The 22,422-nt window shown below is 38.0% G+C and overlaps 1 protein-coding gene across 5 annotated transcripts in view; it reads right to left on the bottom strand.

Annotated features, from left to right (window-relative positions):
- Positions 1-4,203: 4,203 nt before the first annotated feature.
- Positions 4,204-22,422, bottom strand: part of stard13a (StAR-related lipid transfer (START) domain containing 13a) — a 56,582-nt gene continuing 38,363 nt past the window's right edge. For all 5 annotated transcript variants that reach the window (XM_058412283.1, XM_058412281.1, XM_058412282.1 and 2 more), the window contains 12 exons: positions 18,838-18,919; positions 17,076-17,139; positions 15,050-16,344; positions 14,463-14,633; positions 13,106-13,265; positions 12,033-12,231; positions 11,710-11,923; positions 11,347-11,461; positions 9,905-10,162; positions 7,754-7,971; positions 6,081-6,257; positions 4,204-4,455 (listed from right to left, as the gene is read on the bottom strand). In XM_058412283.1, coding sequence (XP_058268266.1) covers positions 4,338-4,455; positions 6,081-6,257; positions 7,754-7,971; positions 9,905-10,162; positions 11,347-11,461; positions 11,710-11,923; positions 12,033-12,231; positions 13,106-13,265; positions 14,463-14,633; positions 15,050-16,344; positions 17,076-17,139; positions 18,838-18,919 — 3,071 coding nt within the window. In that variant the 3' untranslated portion in view covers positions 4,204-4,337. The remainder of the gene's footprint in view (positions 4,456-6,080; positions 6,258-7,753; positions 7,972-9,904; positions 10,163-11,346; positions 11,462-11,709; positions 11,924-12,032; positions 12,232-13,105; positions 13,266-14,462; positions 14,634-15,049; positions 16,345-17,075; positions 17,140-18,837; positions 18,920-22,422) is intronic.

The following is a 22,422-nucleotide window of genomic DNA, read 5'->3' as shown; positions in this document are numbered from 1 at the left end:
ATCTTTGTTTTTTTATATTAGCATTCAAATGTAAATGTGTGTAAATTTATGCAAAACCTCATATGACCTCTTAATGTCGAGTTTGTCTCCAAACAGCTGTGAATGCTAACAGATGGAGGTCATGAGATACATTTTTTTTGTAGTTTTTCATATTTACAAGGACTGGACATTTTAACACTTATATTTAACCGTGTTACTATCAGATCAGAGTGTTACCTGATCAATATCAATATGATACTTCATCATTTCAATTTATTTATTTGATAAGCACTTTTAACAATGGACATTGTCACAAAGCAGCTTTAAAGAAATATAAAACTTACAAAGTTTAGAATTAAATATATGAGGAAGAAACCTTGAGAGGAACCTAACTCAAAAGGGAAGCCATCCTCATCTGAGTGACAACGGAGAGTGATTAGAAATAATTTCTTTTCTACAGCTTTATATAATTAAGTAGATAATTATAATTTCTGAATTCATTATAGATTTAACACTAATTCCTTCCTGCCAAAGCCAACAAATGTTCAGTGATGGAGACCCAAGCACAAATCTGACCAGAGCAACAGCAGTTTAAAGCCACCGCCATGGTGGTTCTGTCCACAGCAGTCCCATGTATCTCCAGGAAAATCTCTTATTTGCGTCTGGTTTTTCGATTGATCCCATCTAATACCAATCAAAGTCAAAATATCTCAGATACTTTGGACCGTCACACACTGCTGTCTTCCTCAGCGCACACACATGCTGAATGTCTGAAAGGGTTTGAGGCTGCCAGTCATCCAGCTTGTTGTATGAGGAGAGAAAAGCCATTAGAAGACAGGAGGAACCTCCGTGAAGATTTACCACCTGTGGACGTCCTCTACATCACCCAGATCTGCCTGTTTGGATGTATTACTCTGGGCTTGGATTAATCAGCAGCTTCGCTAAAGCTTGGTTTCAAAAACACAGAAGGTGTTTAGAAATGCTACTTTAACCAATGACCTGCGATCGCCTGCAGACATGCAGCCTGTTAGGTGCCATGTTCCTGAAAAATCTCATAGAAAGGGCCAGGAGGATGGGGCAGTTTTCATGTTTCATGCTTCAACACTGCCCTCTAGCGGACAAGGAGAAATTCCAGCTAGTATACATAGAAGTACTTGGGCACATGTAGAAGTACCAGACACAATAGGCAAGTTTCCAGCCACTTTTTTGTGTTGTCGATAAAGTGAAAATGCCTTAAATCATTTCCAGCCTGTTCCCATCTAGATTTGTGATAAAATTTTCCAGCTTACTGTCATTTTATTTTCACAAATAATATCACGAGAAGGTGTCAGAATGGAGCAACTTCTCGTTTGATAGGGCTCCATGTTGGAATGATTAACTTGGTTTGATATATTAATACAGTGATATTTAAAGACAGAATTCAGCACACACCTTATTATTAAAGCTTAATATGTACAAGCAAGCAGATAAAACCATATTCTTAATTCAAGAAGGCGAGACGGATGTGCATTTATGCCTAGGGACAATATAGGGCTCTCTCTGTGTGTGTGTGTGTGTGTGTGAGTGGACCGGCATCCTGTTCATGAAATATTGCTGCTTTGTGTCCTGTGATCCCAGAAGAGTAACCTTAAGGTTAGTAACTGCCCAGTTTACACCATCTGATTATTTATTTATTTATTTTAATTTTTAATTACTCTATTCATACTAATACATATTTATATAGAGTCAAATCGTGCTTAAAGATGACCAACAATGATTAAGATATTTATCCATGCTTAGAAATAGAGACATAGAGTATGTAATAGAAAATGGAAAAAATACACTGATGAAACATGAAATTATACTTGTTTCAAAATTATTATTAGACATAATTATGATGTTAAAACTGAGCAAAATATCTGTGATGATCATTTTAGTAATTATCAGGTTGTCCCTTGACACAGTAATCACGACTCCGGTGTGTTTCATTTTATTTATTACAAACAGCAAATAGATGGTTAGACACACACACACACACACACACAAAGGAGAAAGACACCATGTGAATATCACTGTAAGGTTGCATACCACAGGTTGAATGGCACAGCTAATTATCTTGGGCCATTTAAAAAATCTCAGAAAGCGTGTCTGTCTTTGTGAATCACAGGAAATCCAATATTCACTGTGTAAAGCGAGTGCATTTTAGCTGTATTTGTGCTGCTTTGAAGGATGATAGCTATCTGAATAGAGGAAATACCACCATCCTGTTGTTAGCTGCCTGTTAGGAGAGCTTTTAGCCTTGGTGTATTCACATTTAGTCTTTAAAACAGCTTCTTGTAAGCAAGGCATTTGATTATTTGATCATCCTAATGAGATGAAGGTATTTCCTTAATGAATAGCTGTATCACTGGAAGCAGACTGTATCACAGTGTAAACTGGTAGCTTTCTGGTGCTTTTCAAATTCCCTATGTCAGCTTGGCACAGTACACAGCTTTTCCACTGGCTGTATGCAGCCTCTCAGTTAGTATTCATGGCACCTTTCTTCTTTCTGCAGCTTTGGAAACTACTTTTTGGAGCCTGACACTGCCATGTAGCTCACGTCCATCTCACACACACGTACACAGACAACTCACAGCCCAATGGAGAGGCAGCCAACAGCGTATAGATTTTGGTATTGCATTATTTTCAACATATCAATATGACACGAGAAAAAAAAACTATAAGCAACAGAAGCAGATCAATCTGCCTATTAGCATAATGTATGTACAAAATATACTGTAAAATAGGTATATGTACATTTCACACATACACATGCAAGTATATACAGTGACACAATTGGTTCTAGCTATACAGTACTTAAAAATGAACATAGACATGCTTCTCAGAAGCAGTGAAATGGATTAATGTCCTAGACATTGTATAGCACGGAAGCATAATAATGATAATAATAATAATAGTAGTAATAATAATAATAATAATAATAATAATAATAATAACCACGTAATGTCTTATTTGGGTGAATGTCCTTGAGCTAAAATTAGGACTGGTGTATGCACAAACATCTGCAGGCAAATCCAGCTCTAAGAATTCACAGCTGGTGGCTTTTTGGAGCTGTCTTCAATGTCCTTCCCAATCAACTATTTTTTTTCTCATATACAGACTATTTAAAGAGGCTTACTGGGGTAAAAAATGAACCACAGAATACTTGTATATTAGGATAAAGCAGTCTGAAATAGTTCTACTATTTACATTATGATATACTGGTACAGATGATGATGCCACCATAATTGTTTTTAAAACCTAGTGGAGTTTTTAACAGAACTTGATGAAATGAAGACACAAATCTTACACTCTGACATGGCAAACTTCAGTTAGTAAGATTGGGATTTTCTTATTCCTAATCTCTGAAAATCATTTGAAAGCATCTGAGCTATTGTTTCATTGGGAAATGCAACAGCAGAAGTGATATTTTAGTGCAACACCAAACATTTAATGGATCTGCCTTATTTACTGAGGTGATGGCGAACGCAGCATTGCATGCTTTAGCATAATCTAATCTATAGGTATTAGTACAGTATTATGCTCAACAGACAGACATCTGCAGGAATTAGAAGTGCACCTAGATGTAAAGACCTTGTTCACCATATCTGCACCGATAAGCACAGCTGAGATGCTGCAGAGCCTCATATCACTTTCCCTCTGGCCTTTAATTCCGATTATCATTCCGCTTTCCTCATACAAAACTATAAAGCTGGCAGTTCTGACCATCCAAAAATAAGTGCCTTTCTTTAGTAGTATGCCTGTGAAAATATTGTAGAGTAAATAACTGCCATCAGATACGGGTTACACACTTCTGATAGCATTAAGTCACAAATACTCATTGCCTCTAGATGATTATACAACAGGTCCAGTTGTCTTGACTTGCACTAGAAGTAGATAATTCGGAAAAGATGATTAGAGGATTAAATACCTTCACAGGGGTTATTTCCATCTAAACATCAGTGTTTCACAAGAATGTCTATTTAGGCATTTTCATTATAGCTATAAAAGTTCCATCTTTCTTGTATTGCCAGCATTAACTTACTAGACGTCCACCTTTACATCCTCATTAAACTAAACACTTTACTACTTTCTCGCCTTTCTCTTATATAACTTCACTAGTTGCAGCATACAAAGTTTGTAACATGGTCCAAACCCTGATTCAAATCTTAATCCCTACCCTGTTTGTGTCCCTGGTCCTAGACCAATCCCTGATCCTTATTCAAACCCTGGTCCTAAATGTCATCCTGGTACAACCCCTAATATCAGCCCTGTTTTGTTTTTTTAATCCCTGATCCTAGTTCAAACCCTGGACTCCAGTCTGTACTCCATATCCAGGCTCAGATCTTGGTCTCGGGGCCATCAGGATCCAGAGGTTGGAAGGAGTTCCGAATGCGAGCTGCTTGAGCAGCACAAATATGGCCAAAGGCTTTGTTATACCATTCCGGAGACTTCCCCCTTACAACACAACACAAAAAACGAGATTATTATTATTAAGAAGATTTGACTCTACTGAATTACACACAGTGCAAAGTCTAGATGCAGACTGGAGTAAACAGGACACATGGAATAAACAGTGTTTCCCACAGATTCATATTATACTTGGGTATGGGTTGAGGAACTGATGGTGTATTGTAGGGGGTTCTATTATTATTTAATACTGAGTACACAATTCTTCCTTTAACTCCAAGGACATATGTAATTACTTTCTATGATGGCTGTACTCATGCTCGACGCATGCGAGTGGAAGAAAGCTTGAAATGAATTCTTGTTGTGATGGCGTCACACAATGCATCTTGGCCCAAACCTGCAGAAATTTCAGATTTAATTTTTAAAAATTCCTCTAAATGTTGTGGGCTTGAATTTGCATTAATTTTTGTAATTGCAAACTTATGGAATCCTGGAGGGATTGATATCTATCTATCTATCTATCTATCTATCTATCTATCTATCTATCTATCTATCTATCTATCTATCTATCTATCTATCTATCTATCTATCTATCTATCTATCGAAATGTCTTAGTGGACTGTTCTCTCTGCTGGTGACTTGCTCCTCTGTTTCTGTGGAAAATAAGAGCATGCTAATATTAGAAGCTCCTCTGTCACTGTCCCTGTGCCATGAATTTAAGCGAGCTAACTGCTAATGCAGCAGCTTTTGAAAGGTAACTAGCCAGCAGTAAAACTCATAGGGTAAATGATGTTTACCCAAGTATTAAGAGGAAATGCTAATATTTAAAATCCCTGCCTTGCTTCCTGTGCTTTTTCTCTTTCATTAGTAAAGACTTGGAAAAGATTAATACATTATAATACATATTATTAATACATTATAAAAAAGGCACAGTAAATGAAAATATCTTTATAGTAACATTCATCTGGGATTTCTGTACATATATATATATATATATATAAAAGATTATTAAACCTATTTCTAGATGTTTGTTTACTAATATCATGCTTTAGATTTTGAGTTTTGTTCTAGTAACAAATAGATTTGCAAATTTTAAGCCTTTATTTCTAGAAAGAAGCAATAGAGGAACAGAGTGCTATTAGTAAAAATGTAAATTGAAATAGGTTTATAAATATTTTATAATCTTCATAAAGCATCAGTGTTTCACAACTATTCTATTTAGGCATTTTCATTATAGCTATAAAAGTTCCATCTTTCTTGTATTGCCAGCATTAACTTACTAGATGTCCACCTTTACATCCTCATTCAACTAAACACTTTACTACTTTCTCACCATTAAAAAATGTAAATTGAAATAGGTTTATAAATATTTTATAATCTTATAATAGTAAATACTAGATAGATTATTATATATTTAAGATATTGAATACCACTACTACTGCTTCTGATGGGAAAAATTGTATACAGTGTACATTTTTGCTAGTGATAGTGAGCCTCGTGTGCAGTTTACTAGATCATTTTAGCTAGTTTTATCTGTGACAAAATGATCTCAGGTTTTCTCCCAGAAGACAGCCAAAGAATTTAAGGATGTTTTTAGCTTGTATGGTTCCTAACATGAAACATCACAATAAGTGAACCATTTTACTGAAAGAGCACTGATTATAAGCACATACTTGAGGTCTTTTCTGCAGATGTGTGTGAGTCTCGACTTTCCTGACCCACAGGGCTCAAGCAGGTAGTGTGACTCCAGAACGATGCCCCGTACCCCGCCCATAGGTGCACTGTCCTCATGCTCAATGGAAACTGTCACTAATGCACACACACCCTTCGTTAGGTCTGTCTGCCACATCCTAAAATAAAGAATATTTATGTATTTAATGAGAAAGAAATTCCATTCAATAAACAGATATCCACATATGTACAGATGCATACATACTGCTGCTTACAACACTGCCTCTCGCTTAGAGCAGATTTTATGAAGCTGCAGGAAAATGTCTTACTCAGAGGTCTGTAATCACACTGCCCTGCCAGACTCACCTTCAGAAACAGAGATGCAAACTAATTTCTCTAAATCTGGGATTTTCTACCTTGCTATAGAATTGAAGGGATTTCTGGATCATTCTTAGAAAATGCAAAAATGCAAGGTTTAATTTTTTATGGGTTTATGAAAAACCGTCAAATGTACTGTTATAACTACAAGGAACAGGTAATGATTTGGGGAACCATTTGAAGTCAGTTTCAGACTGGTTGATAACATATTCTCCATGTCAGATTATGCAATGAAGATTTTCTGATAACCGAATAAAGATGTTCGATTAACTGAGTTGAAGAACACTGGAGGCCGCTCGCTGCTGCTGGACAGGTTTCTACTTAGAAATCATGAAGATGGCCCAGATAGTGGAAAGCTGTTTTAGACAAGATTTGACTTCAACAAGATAGACTTCGTGTTAAAACTAGAATGAATTTCCTGGTTACACAACTGCAAATTTTGGACCACTTATAAAAAATAATTATTTATAATCACACTCTCTGGTGTCACTCAGATGAGGATGGCTTCCCTTTTGAATCTGGTTTCTCTCAAGGTTTCTTCCTCATATTGTACGGTGCTTTTTCCTATCTCTGTCTCCTCTGGCTTGATCATTAAAAATACATTTATTTATAATGTATATTTTTTTAAATCCTGAATGCACATTTGTGACACGCTGCTTTGTGACAATGTTCATTAAAAAAGTGCTACACAAATAGAATATTGATCTGAATTACTATATTCTATTTTTGTCATCAGTCAGCACAATCCTGTCTCTCTCTCTCTCTCTCTCTTTTTTTTTTTACTAAAAAACAACTAGCTTTTCTGTCCGTTTATGTGGAATGCCTCTATTTGTAGCTGTCCTGTGAGTTTTGAGTAATTCTATGCTTTCAATTCAGTTCAGTTTTATTTGATAATGAACATTGTCACAAAACAGCTTTATAAAAATATATACATTCAGGACATAAATTAGATATTTTAAATGTTAAATTTATCCATAAGGTGCAAGCCAGAGGCAATGGTGACAAGGAATAACTCCCTGAGAAGATAATACTATGCTTTCCTCCTATTGGTGGCTTTCACATGAATGTTGTTGTAGCAGTTAAATGCTTAATACAACAATTAATAAAAAAATGTTTGGCAACATTACCTTTTTGGAAGCAGTGGCAATAAATCAGCCATCAGTGAGCATGTCACATTATGTGTTCCTAGACTGTTTATTGATTTGGACCAACTAAATATTTTACTGAAGAAATTATACTATGTATGATTTTTAGTAGACAAAATGAAGGACAAACTCAAATATAGAGGTAAACATACCGGAGTACCACAAAGTCTCTGCTGGGGTGAGGGGCCATGCTGTTGAGAGCATACTGATACACTTCAGTCTGTTTGTCCAGTGTTTCCAGAACTTTCCATTGTAGGAGGTCATTGTCCCAAAGGTGGCGCTCTCGCAGAACCCGGTTCAGCAGCACAGACGGTGGAGCCTCCACTTCAACTGAGACACGCCAGCGCCGGAGTGGAGTTCCATCACCCATCTGAGAGACAGGAGGAGACATCAGTATGTAGGTGTGTGACTGCACCGATCCAAAAATCAGCCCGATAACTTCTGTCAGCCTGACTTAATGTTAGTGTATGCTTAGCTTGAAAGTGATAAGCATCCAAACATGAATATGATTGGTTAGAAGCTTTTGATTAATTTTCTATAACAGCACAGCTTACACGGTATCAACTAACATATCTTTAGTAAAGCTTTCACATTAATGAATGAATTATTATTTAGAGAGGAGATGTTTATGAAATCGTCAGTGATTTGTAAGTCAGGCATAAAGGTGTAACTTTATATTGACAAAGTCGTCAGGATTGTAAGCAGTTTCTTTGTAACGTGAAAAGCTGCATTATTTTTCTTATTCATTTTTAGAGAAATAAGGCTGATGCGGGAACAACAGAGCATAAGTAATAACAGGAACTAAATTGCTTCGCATACATCCTACAACATTAAATTTAACTGTAAATAAAGAAAAAGTATGATGTGTCAGTCTTTATTTAACTAAATTGTTGTGGTATAAAAGGAGTGAATTATTTTTGGATGTGCCGTTATTGGAAAATGAATCACGGTGAGATGGTGACAGCCTGAGGCGAAGCATCCCAAAGCCACATGGTTGAAAATGTTCCTATAACTGCAATCCAGTGTGTTTTATTCCTCACATATTATCATATGAAATTGAAGTGTAATTAGTAATTAAACATAGTAAGCAGTGATATGTTGTGCATTATGAAAGGACCTGCTTATAGCAACTGCTTTGCTATAACCTCAGCACCTGGGAACATGGTGTGCCAACAACAGCCTTGAAACCTTAACACAGAGAAAACCAAAGAACAGAATTTGGACTACCAATGTAGTACCAATGTGTTAACATTCGTTGATGAGCCACAGATACACCTCTACCTTATTAGTTCAGGTTTCTGGGTGTCCACCACTCTGCTCATCTGTCCTTGACACTTCCTCTCTCGTTAACGGAATAAAGCTCAACTTGCTCCTCAGATCTATCACTTGTACCATTGAAAACTGCACCACACTATAGAACTACATCTGCGGACAAGTGTGTGACCTGAAGGTACAACTGCAGGTAGTCGGAACACAGAAGCCTGACATTATAGACATTTATCAAAAGCGGAGAGTGAGTGATATTATCAAGGACGTCTTCCATCCCTGCCTTGAACTGTTTGTATGTCAGCCCTGAGGAAAACAGCTACAGGAGTCTGCACTGTCGCACAAAAAGCCTCAAGAAGAGATTTTTTTTCTTCTCAGCTTCTGAGAGTTAACTGCTAGCTTCATCCTAGTAACTAATGATCAGCATTAGACACCATACTATAGTCTACTGTACAGTAGATAGATAGATGTCATACTGTCACACTCGGTTGCGCTGTGGTACAATGTTATTTTGAATGGTAAGAATGACCTCCTGTAATGTTCTCTGTTACCCCGTGTTGTGTTGTAGAGTGGTGTTATTGCTGTTTTCTGCAATTATTTGAAAGTGCTGGCACTTTACCACACCTGCCATTTATATTTGACTGTTATAAATTATTGCTATTTGCACTATAATCACTGGAAATATCCACTTGTGTCACATTGCATGCATCATGCTGTTTAACTCTACCACCATACTATTTATCTCAACTACTGCACTATAAGTGAGTCGGTGGTCGCTTAGTGGTTAAGACCTTGTGCTGATTAGGAGGTCATGAGTTCAAATCTCATCATGGCCATGCATCATGGCATCAAGCCAAATATAACTATTTTTATTTAACTAGATGGGCATTTACATTACTGACATGCATCATACTGTTTATCTTAACTTTACTGAACCATAACCTATTTACATTTGCACAGCTGGTTGGATGCTTACTGCATGCCATTGCATCTGTACTTGTTCTCTGACAATGACAATAATGCTAACCGATGCTAACCTTTTTGTATGTGAGCTCCACGTTGTCGATGGTGGGTTGGCTCGCCCAGCACTTGCTTTTGTCTCTGGCTTCTTTTAGCAGGTTTTGAATCAGTCCTTCCATGTGGCACCGATAGGAGCCTTCCTCCTCCTCCTCCTCATCTTCTTGTTCTTCTTCCATATGCGGTTGTATCTGCTTGCAAAGGTCGTCCAGAGGGGGTGCTAGTACCTCAGCCTCCACATACGAGTTCCTTGACTGAGAAATCATCTCCTGAGGGACCTGCAGAGAACAACAGAGATGTGATTCATATCCTGTCAGGAGGAAGCCTGTTTTCAACTGCACTGGCATCCAAACTGAAATGTTATCTATGCTGTACCACAGTGTAACATATGCACATTTATTCTTACTCTTACAGTGCATAGGAAAATGCATATAAAGAATTTTGTGTTTTCAGAACATTTTCTTATGTGATGACTTCATGCTCTACGTTTACATAATATAACACTATCAAAAAACTTTTTACTTTGACCTTTTAATGTCCTCATTAAATAATTATAAGAATAATTCCTCATATCAGGTGTAAGATATAAATAGCATACTTAAACCACTTATACTTATACTTACACTTATACTTAAACATAAACCATATAAATGATGAACTACTTTTAATTAGATTTCAGTATGAATAAATTATATGTCACAAGAATGACACTCAGTGATTGTTGAGAGTTTTTCTTTTTATGTAGCTGAATGTCATTCACAGAGTGCACTGTGTAGGTTATAGAGAATGGAGCAAAAAGCAGTAATAAAAAAAAATTAGTGTGAGAAAATAAATAAACACAATATTAGCATCCATATTGCCTCTACATATTTTTCTTTGCTTAGCGACACAATTTTATCCTAAGATTTCAGCACTGTGTAGAAGTGCTGGAAGTAAATTTTCTCTCAGTGGCAGTATAATATTCAGCTTTATGCTTGAGTCTCCATTATTGAACATTTCATGGCTTTGGCAGAAGGAATTTATGTTAAATCTATAACGAATTCAGAAATTACGCTGATGCTCATACTTATCAGTTGCTCAAAAGCTCCTGGTTACATAATTCCACTGACTTCTGATGGATAAAAAAAATATAATTAATTACACTCTCCAGTGTCACTCAGATGAGTATAGCTTCCCTTTATCTCAAGGTTTCTTCCTCATATCACCACAGGGAGTTACGTTATTTTACCTTTGGCTTGCTCATTAGGGATAAATCATTTAAACGTTCTAATTTTCTAAGTGCTATGCAAAAAAAAATTACTGTATTGAATATATTTAGATATACTGTTAGCGGCGGTAGCAATGTAAGTATAATACAGTCTTTATTTTCATTCAAAAGCAGAGCAGGACTTATTGAGAAAAAAAATAAAGGTCTCAGTTGTCTAGATGATGGAAACACTTTGTTTTTAGAGGTGACTCTAACCTCAAAGAGTCGGTTGCACTCAGTGATCATGTGGGCAAGCCCCTGAGTAGCAGCAAGGTTCTCATTAAGATCCTTCTGGTCAGGACGTCCTGTGGCGTACTTCTTCTGGATTGACCTGTGAAAAAGAATATATTTAATTCTGCAATAAGGTGCATTTGTTCAAGAAGATAAACTGTGCAGATAAATTCGTAGTGAGAAGGAGATACTACTCTAATTTTTCACTCTGTCTGCTGAAGCTAACTAAGCAACATCCTGGTGAAGAGCTACAGCAGAGTTAGCTCCCTCAGGCTCCAAAATAATAACATCACATGCTCGAGGCTACATTCAGAAAGCGACTGCAAAAATAATATGCCTGCCTGATACCTTGGTGAAAGGTTGTCATTCTTCATAATGTTCAAATGAAAAAGTGATGGGGCGAGGCACACAGCCAGGTTCATTGGCGTCATCTGATTCTCCTCTACAGAGGAAGTGACATCGCTCAGGAAACACAGCAAGGTCTGCAGCACTTCACGGTTCTCATCCGCCATTAGCATAATCGCAGCTCGCACTGCCTGCAGTCGCTGCTCTTTAGGGACTTCTAAAGCAAAAGACAATGAAAGAAAGAGAGGTAGATCTGTGAGATGCTTTCTTACATTACACAGTGTGTGTGTGTGTGTATGTGTGTGTCATTTTTCAAACACACTTACGCTGATATATATGGAGGAAGGTCTCTCTGAGTTTGCTGGTAAGCAGTGGTTCAGGAAGGTCTCGGAAAAACTGCTTCACCATGTCGGCCACATCATATGCACACTGATCCTCATAGTCTACAGACTCTGGAGAACTCTCACACATCTGTCTCAGAGCCTGGATCCGAGACTTCACACCAGACTTACGGAAAAGCCCCACCTGTAAACAGGAAAGCCTTGAAAATCAGTACTATACAAAGTCTAGAGCCATGCCACATACATACACACATTATTTCACATAACAGATATTCACATATAGTCCACAAGACACAATTATAACTGAATTTACACAAATGAATCAGTCCAAAAGTTTACATCTCCTTGATTCTTTATACTGTGTTCTGCTCTTCATAAAAAATCTAGTTATTCAGCATCTTCTGCATAGTTGACCCCTTACTAACAGAGGCTATATGATTTTAAGATCCATCTTTTCACACTGAGGAAAACGGAGGGACAAACATTGCAAACATTTTCATCACTGATGCTCAACACGGTACAGTTGGAGCCAGGGGGGTGTAAACTTTTGAGCAGGATGATCAGTGTAAACTGCTATTATTTTGGTTAAAGATCTTTTTCTTTTTCATTTAGAACTGTCCTTCAGAAGACATTTAAGTCATGTTTCCAGAAGACAAAATAAAAACAATTGGGACCAATCATCCTGTTCACAAGTTTATACCCCCCTGGCTCTGAACATATCATGTTGCCTTCTGGAGCATCAGTGAATGGTTGCACTTTTAAATGGATCTCAAAATCATATAGCCAGCGCTTGAAAGAGGTCAAATATGCAGATGATGCTGGAAAAGAACATTTTTCTGAAGAACCGTGGGCAGTTTAACTGCTCAGGACAAACAACACAGTCATTGATCCTTATTGAAAACATTGATAACATCACTTATTGTGACTATATGTAAAAATATGCAGTGAAATATAATAAAAACAAAGTGCAATTTTTATAAACCCTCTTATTTTTTGGGAAAAATTATGAAAATTATGCGTATATAACTTCATGACCTTGACTGTAATTGATGCTGTACCTGGTCGAGGCATTGCCTTCGAAGGTAGCGTAGTGCTAGCTGGAGGCAGAGAGGTAGAGGCTGGCCATATCGCTGCACATGGACAACCAGAGGCACTCCATACACACCCTTATCCTTGTACTCTGGTCCCTTCATCCGCTTCATGAACTTTGGCACTGACCTAAAAGCAAGGAGAAGTACTTAAGTGTTTGTGTACAGTGGGAAGTGTGTAGATGATTAAACCAGGGTCCACTGGGCCAGTTGAGCTCTCCTTTTACACTAAACTGCTACTACAATTGCAGTCTTCAGCCTGGATTCTTTTCACTGACTGGAAAAGCAGCATGACAGGATGTGAATGTAGATAACTACAAAGAACAGCATGATTTCATTCATTTTCTGTGTTTCCAGATCGTTGTCTTTCCCTAGCACACATGTTCTCTTTCATTCCTCTGTCGCCTACACAGCATACTGTACAGAGCAGACACTGAGGCTCTTCTGAGCAGTTCTGATGCTTTCTCCTGATATGGCCGGATAATTAGGTATAAGGAAACCCCAAAAGAGTAGCACACATTAAACCCTCACTCAGAGGTGCAGGGTATAAAATACCACCAGTTTAATTGTTTCCACTACAGAAAATGTGTGACTAAAGTTACTATGGCCAACTCTTTATGCTCTATGCTACTGTTTTAGTTCTAGTCCCTCAGAGGGACCAGGACAGGAAATGAGAAATGTTTCATTGTAAAATATGATCATACTTCTTACATATATTCATTTGAACATGCTGCCAAAAAACATTGTTTTTAAATCATTGATCATAAACTAATGCTCAGGTGACATTTACAGTTAAATTTCATGTCATTTAATAGATGCTTTCATGTAGAGAAACTTGGAAAACATCTTTATGCTATTTCAGATTGTCTGGGGATAACAACAATCTAACAGGGCTGATAATTAGAGGGACAGGAAGGCAGTATTTTGGCAGACCTTCCACATCATTAAATGTAACTAGAAACTGATAGCACAGTGATTCATTTTTCAATTAATAAAAAATGCAATTGTCGCCATTTAGAATAAGAAGGATAAATCTGTTTGGTATGTGCTGCTACAGGAAAAAAATCAATGTGGAATGATTATTTTGGAGCTTTGTGTGGCTATCTATCTATCTATCTATCTATCTATCTATCTATCTATCTATCTATCTATCTATCTATCTATCTATCTATCTATCTATCTATCTATCTATCTATCTATCTATCTATCTATCTATCTATCTATCTATCTGTCTGTCTGTCTGTCCGTCCGTCTGTCCATTGATCGATAGATAAATGCAAGAAATAAAAAATGCTCTTTCTCTGCATATAGACATTGCGTCACTCACCATGTCCAGCCATGCTTATTGGACATTGAATATTTCTCCATGATGGCTGTGAGACGGAGCAGTGAGAACTTCTGCAACAGACTGAGCTGGCCCGCTGACTGGTTGGAGAGCTGTAATGAAGTTCCTGATTGGCTGAGGCGATTAGACATCCTGAAGCTGGGCCATCTGAGACTACAGTTCAAAATCATCCAAAAATATATTAGAATAGATATTATATCATTATTATACACTTGTTATACAATTATATAATTATGCTATTTTAAAAATTGCTTGAGAAAATTACATAAAAATTTTTTTCAAACACAGTACCAATATTTGAAAAAAAGACTAAAATTTGATTTTATAAGCCTGTACTTACTAATTTGTTAAATATTATTGCTATGTTTTTTGTTTGCCACACTGACAAAATTTGAGAAGAGACAAAATAAATCTAAGTAATTTAATTAAACATAATCAAATTAAAACATATGAAGACAGCAAAAACTGACATATGGGTGTGGCTGGGTGTGCTTTCATCTAAACTTAATGTGAAATGCATGAAAAAAACCCCAAACAATTTATTCAGCTACGATGGAATGATCACTTACCGAGGCCGAGTGAGCGACGCACCAACCCCTGAGTCCCGCCTCTCTCTTGTGCTTGAAGCATCTGTTTCATTCAAAGACACTCCATCTCTGTCTCCATCACTAGGTGTCTTCACCGAGGTCCCTTCAAAATCCAACGTGATCTGACTGGAAGACTGAGCATCCATCATTTCATGGTCCCGTTCCCCATCATCCTCACCTTCCCCCTCAGGCAGCACATTTTTGGACCAGTGATCCACGATCTGCTGCAGGCCGTTCACATGCTGCAGGATGTCATCAAGGTGCGGGAACAGGTCCTCCTCCTTCTCTAGGTCCATAAGATCTCCAGTACTGGCATACAGGTGGGAACCTGGAACATTGTCATAAATGCTAATGCGGCTGCTTCGTGGACAGCAGCGTGTCATGGGTCGGTTCTCTCGCCCTGCCCATTTCCTGTTCCTCGACGGTTTATGCTGCTCTGATTCTTGAACCTTCCACTTCCCTCCCTCCCCATTGGCTGTAGTCAAACTCTCTATGGACAGTGCTTTGGGAAAAGTCCCAGGCTTGTGGTCCTTTGGGATGTGTACCATAAGATCCTCATAGGAGTGAAACTCATTCCTGCGATTATGTTCTATTGATGTCCTCTGCTGGCTGTCATGAGGAAGCACATTCAGATTTTCCAGATACATGCCTGCACGCTTGCTGGTGTTGTGTGGTTCTGGAATATGCTCCTGCATGTTGGGTGTGCTCTCAGTGCTTCCACCCGTCTCAGATTGGCTGGTCTCCTCGCTGGTAGTGAAAACAGATGGGCAGTTGCTAGCAGTGGGCGTGATTTCAGTGTCACCTGGCATTCCGTTGAAAGTGGGGATGCAGCGCAGTGTACGTAGAGCCTCTGGTTCGCTCTGGAGAATCGGCCCACTAATTGTCATGGCTCGCCGCTCTGGACATGCCCGCAATGCCCCCCACGAGCGTCCCAGAGTCTCCATTCGCCGAAGGAAGTCCTTGGCACGTGTGCGGCCGTGTCTGCCACTCTTTGCAGGAAGCGTGTTGTAACGAGGCAGGTCTGGGTACTGGGGCATGCTTAGTGGGCTGAGAGATGCAGACTCTGGCATGACAGACAGTGAGTCCTCACTATTTAGCGAGCAGATCTCAGGTTCGCTCAGATCAGTCAGGACACTCTCACTACTCACAGTCCTCCGCCGATCTCTTGCCCCCAGGATCAGATCAACGTCCTGCAGGCGAGACCAGCGCCGGCTGCTCCACTCAAACGTCCATCTGTTGCTGATGGCCAGCAGGTCGTCCTCGTCCGAGTCCTCACTCTGCAAAAGAAAAGTGTGTATTTATTTAAATGTGTGGTGGCTTTGATAAACTGTGGAGGAAGTAGATGATATGCCATTGACTTCAAACCAAATCTCAACCCAACTGAGCACCTATGTGAGATTCTGAACAAAACAACATCTACGTTTGCCATTTGTTAGTGAACACACAGAGTCGTCCCTCTCACCCATGATGAACTTGTCTTCACACTTATGATGTCATCGCAACCTGATCCGACCTAAACATAAAGGCCTAAACATAATATGAAGCATTTTCTTCTAGACATTTTGCTAAAAAGTGTTCATTTCCTCTATGTATGGAGACCTATGGGACACCCTGCAGTTCATAAAAGCTGTTACAGTGCAATTATTTTACAACAAAACTCACTGCTGTTTATATAATAGCTCAGTTTTACACCTCCACACACATGTTCTTACATAATAAATTGCATATAAAATATATATTACAGTGATTAGGTGTGAGAAAATCAGTAGGGAAAATCTGGAGGAAACTCACATGAACATGGAGAGAACATGTGAACCTCCTAAGATAACGGATTAATAAATCGACACTGAAAGGTATTACATTTAAGTCAAATGTAAGCATTCTAGAAAAAATTCAATTGCCAAATCTTTGACTACTTGCAGTGTTTAAATGTGAGTACATAATGCAAAAACCTTGTCCATTTATATAGTAAACCTCTGGGCAAGAGCATGATAATTTAGTAACTTACTCTCTTCTTAGGAAATCCTACGTCCAGTTTCATGGAGGCACACTTGTTTAGAGTCTGAAGCCGCCTGGAAAATAAACAGTCCACATGTCAGTCACTGAAGCATCAATTCAGCTCCAAAGAGAGTCAAAGGAAAAGAGACAATACTATGCAGATCTTCCACACAAAATCGCATGAACCTCTGCTAGCCCCTCCTACACTCAGGTGTTGGAAAACCCAAACCAGAGATCTGATAGGATGATGGGATGAGTTGGGGTGGGTCTGATAACCAGGAGATAACCGCTTTCTGTCAGAAGGAAGGAGAGCTGAGAGAGTGGGGAGGAGCTGATTGGCTGTTTTCTTCCTCCTCTTTGAAGTCACCCTTAAGCAAGCTTTAATGTTCTAATCTGTCTGATCTTCACCCCAGGAGCAGGGCTGTCCACTCCTCAACACACACACACACACACACACACACACACACAAACACCCTGCATTTAAGACTACACATCACTCGTTTAAAGTGGCAGAATTTCCAGACACATTATTTCACTCATAAAACATTGGCACCTCCAACACGTCATCCCGCAAACATGTCCGTGACATGTGCCAAATAACTCTCTTAACCTCTGCAACTTAACACCACAGTTTTTACTTCACATATATTTTCCTGACCTGACTATGAGCTTGATGGAACTATTAAGCCTTATTAAACATCAGGAGCCCAGACTGGCACAGTTATGATGAGAACATGCCCTGTGCTCTGTGGTAATCATCACCATTCCCACAGACTGCAGAGCTCAAACAAAATGTGTGAGTGTGTATTCTGTGACAGTAAAGCTTTCAGCTCTCACTCTGTCATTACTGTCATTAGAGAGGGTACTGAACCTGCTAGAAAGCCTCACAGCTATCACTCACTCACATACAAACACATGGACAGCCATCTGTTAGTGTGGCACGCCAGCCCCTGGCCCCCCGAGGCTCCCTCAAGCTAGCAAGAGGACATCAGAGTGAGCTCCAGAGGGGAAAACATTAGGCATCAAAGCAGCAGAGACAGGGACAGACTTTATAGAGGACACAGGTCAGACTGCTCCAGAGGTGGGGTCGCCACCTAGGGACAGCTCAGGCTTTCCCGGGACTGGAGATCAGTGGACACTTCCATACTTTCTTTTTTCAATAAGTAATATTCATAATAAAAAACACACATCCTTCAAGAGAGTAACCAAAAGTTTAATCATTTAATACTTCAGCTTAACAAACTTGTTTACATTTTTTTTTTGCCTCAAAAGGATTTAAACTTCTTAACCCTTTAATGTTCTGTGCGACCGTTTGGTAGAGTCACTATATTTCATTAAAATTTTTTTTTTAACTAAACCCAAGCTGATTGGGCAACCGTTTGATAGAGGCCTATATTTAAATACTTATGAGGTCTGTTAAAAAAACAGTTATATATTGTTGTTATTATTGACCGAATTAAATAAATAATGCAAAGTAAAAATTTTTCTCTTCTTTTTTTTTGTTTGCCATCAAATTTTACAAGATTGATGAATAACAATCTAAATCTGACTGCAGAGCAAAATAATCAAAATATTCCACTTTCCTCTCTTTCCCAAGACACTGTATTATTGACTGATATTATTTACTTGATTCACAACAAACCAAACATTGTAATAACTAGTAAAATATGACAGCCCTAGCATGCTGGAAGAAAAGATTCTAGAAAACACACACACACACACAAACACAGAAACCAGATCCATCCACTTGACATTTGAAACATTTCTCTTACCGGCACAGAGGCTCCACCAGATCTTTGTCCAGGAAGTCATGGTCCTTTTCCACAGCAGTTATGTCAATAGGAAACTGAGAATCTACAGCAGAAAAGACAGAACATATTACCAGGCTGTATAAATGAGACAGAATAAGATGGAACCATGATTGCAGGAGACACAAGAAAGTTAATTTATACTTTTATAAGGGTCATACAGACAGCTGGATGTTATATTGAACATGCACATGGTATTGTGCATGATAACAGTCATCAGGATCCAGTTGTGTTTAGTGTTAAATGTATTTTGGAGACAATGGTAATAAGTAGAAGTGAGACAATGGGAATATAGAGGCTCTGTAATGGCAGTAATGTCACTAAGTGACACTGATTTTATCTGCTACACTGCTGTTTTTACAGAATGACTTTTTAAAACATTTATCTCATTTATAAAGCTGAGGATCCCTGGGTTAAGGTTATTGGGTTGACTGCTATTTGTAAGAAGTGATTAAATCATATAAAATATTTATCTGCCACACTGCCAATAACTAAGCAATATTTACCCATGATTACTAGTATTAATCATTGTTGCGTGGTGGGTCAAATTGACACGTTTTATATTTTTACTAAAAGTGTTTTGCATTTGTTGTAAATCCTACACGTTTTGCAGATGCATTTTTGAGGACCAGGAACTGTATTAATCTTTTGTTTCTTCTCCTTCAATTGTTGTTCATCACCTGTATTTGATAAATCAGTTCAAAATACTACACATCAATTGAAACTTTGTTCCATTTCAGTTTTCCTTCTAGGTTTTAAGCCACCAAGGTCTTTATTATTATATAGTTTTTAACAAAACACAAAAAATGAATGAAACATTCATTGTAAAAAGTGATCTAATAATTTCAAACAGGTTAACTGGAGCTAACAATGAAAAGGATTAACTGTGCCAACAATGAACACTTTCAGGCAGTAGCTAGTTCCAGGAGTGAGGTGATAATTATAATAATTTATTGACAGTAGAAGACTTCATTGATTAACACAATTTCATTTCAATAAATAGCATATATGTCTAGTCAATCAGATTATGACTAGTAAGTTTAGCTTCACTTTTTGTCATGTAGCTTGCACTGTAGCTTGCTAGCTTTGTCTGGATTCACACGAAAAAAAATGACATTTTCTTTCCCAATTAGTGTGTGGGTTTATTTCTTAATAAACCACTGGGATGTGGAACAGGATAACAAGCCAACATTTGGGTCTGTTTAGCTGCGCCAACATGAACACAAAGCTGCTGAAAATGTGTAGTTAAGAGGTGAAGCAAATGACTGTATAACAATCAGTAAGCCCCTTATTTCTCACTTTATCCTGGGATTTAATGTGCTCTAAGTACCAAAATATAATCCTGGATAGCTAACATACTGTGAAATCTATACTCCCATGTGAAATCTACAAAAACATCACCAAGAATCAGTGATTTTCCAGTAATATGAATCTGTTTTTGTATAAAAGGGTTGGTTATCTGGTCAGGTTACTTCCTTTCTGTTTGATAGTGACAGAGACATTTAGACGAGTTTGATATAAAATTTAGATTGCTAGCATCAGACTTTACAAAAAACCCTTATGCATCATCACCTAACACAGCTCCAGCCAGCTGAATAGAAAAGCAACATTTTAGAAGTTAAAATAATGAAATTAAAATCCAAGCTTGCTCATAACACTCATAAACTCACAACTCAGATAGCAAGGTATGAGAAGACACCACCTTGGAATGTCTATGGTTTCCATCTTTCCATTACTTTATCACGAAGTCTATAAAATCCATTAAATTTATACAAGTGTCATAAAAAGCTGTCATAAAGCAGGGAAGAGGAAGACTTTTGACTCTTCTGACGGGCTTGTGGAAGACTAAGGCAAAGGCCTGTGTTTTCCAGGCTTTTTTTCCCATGACCCCTTATTCCCTGTGGAAAGGAACTGCAGACTGGAAATAGCTCTTCTTGGCCCTCAAATGAACTGAGAGAGGAAAAACCTCCCATTTTTAGAGTGAGAGCACACAGCTGTGTCAATGCAGCCGGCAAACCATTCAAATTTGCTGACAGAGGAGAGAGACAGAGAGGCATGCATATCTTATAACCTAGCATATAAGCTATGCAGCTTTCTCCAGAAATATTGGCACCCTTGAAATTTAGCAAAAAGGCATGTGTAAAATAAACATTAAACCCAACAATTCATTTTTGCTTTGTTCTACCAAAATTATATTATTAGAACTACTTTGTCAAATAATTGTATTTTCTCTAAGACATCTATGTGCCAATATGATGACAGTTGGCAGGGACTATACCCATGAGTTCAATGACTATGACCAACGAAAAAGAAAAGAAAAATAACTGATAGTTTAGCCGATTTGTTTGCTGATGAAATGAAATGTAAAATTTTGATGACAGTTTTTTGGAAGAGTTAAAAAAAGTGAACAAAAAAAATGCAGCTCCTGAGCGTCACCAAACACAAATAGAAATACAAATGACATCAAAATCATACGTTTTGCTTGTGCACACCATCAGCAAGTTTGGTGACAAATGAGGACTGGATATTAGGGAAAGCACATGATAAATCTGTTAAAAGATCTTTCAGGCCTCAGGGCTGTTTTGTGGCTGGTATGTCTGGGGTTCTTGTGAAGATTGATGACATCATGAATGAAGTACAAAGATATTTCACCTCAAAACCTGCTTGCCTCTGCTAGGAGGATCAAACATGACTGTAGATATGCTGCTAATTTAATAAAGAAATGTTTAAAGCAAAAGTCAAATGTGTTGTAATGATAAATGATCGTTTTGAAATGAGTGTTTTGTAGAATTAAAATCACTCATGTATAACTAGGTAGGATATTTGATATGCTGCTTAATAAACTTTTCAGATATTTGCTCTGTAAGGAGGTTTGCAGGATGCAATACTGGATCTCTCCCATTGTGTGTTAGCCTTGCCGTTTTCAAAGCTTTATGCAAAAAAACTAAAAAGCTAAAAGCTTTAGATTTGTGCTGTTGAGGGAGGAAGCAAAACTATTCCAAACTGCATAGCCTTTACGTCATATACGTAATGAGAGAAGAAAAATGTAGCTAGTAACCAATAATACAAAAACCCTAGTGAATATACTGAGACACAATTTTCTGATCAGACTCTGAATGCGTGTGTGTGTGTGTGTGTGTGTGTGTGTGTGTGTAGACATGCCATAGGTAGAGTCAAACCAGGTACCTCATGACACTAGTAGATTCTTGGGAGTCGAGTCCTTCATCAGTTGACATCACTGTTCATTTTTTCAATTACTAAAAGCACTTTATATTAAACCAAGAGATTCAAAGTGAGTCTAGCTGATTAAAAGTTTTATGGCAGTTTTAGGAAAGTTTATAAGTTCATTCATTGGATTCACTGCATGGTGGCACACTAAAGAGTCTGCTTCATAGGTTGTGAGTCACTTGCTGTTTTTCTCTGAGAAGCCTAGTATGAGTTTAAATAATGTGTTTGCCCATCCTTTTATCTTTTCTGTAAAGTAAATGCATTATTTTTGGTCAAGCTATGTTTTCTTTTCTGTTTTTTTGAGTGTGTTTCTTTGTTCAG

The sequence above is a fragment of the Hemibagrus wyckioides genome, linkage group LG16, assembly GCF_019097595.1.
Source record: "Hemibagrus wyckioides isolate EC202008001 linkage group LG16, SWU_Hwy_1.0, whole genome shotgun sequence".
In the NCBI taxonomy this organism is placed as follows: Eukaryota; Metazoa; Chordata; class Actinopteri; order Siluriformes; family Bagridae; genus Hemibagrus; species Hemibagrus wyckioides.
Note: the sequence above shows the minus strand (reverse complement) of the source record. Positions and strands in the feature narration are given on the sequence as shown.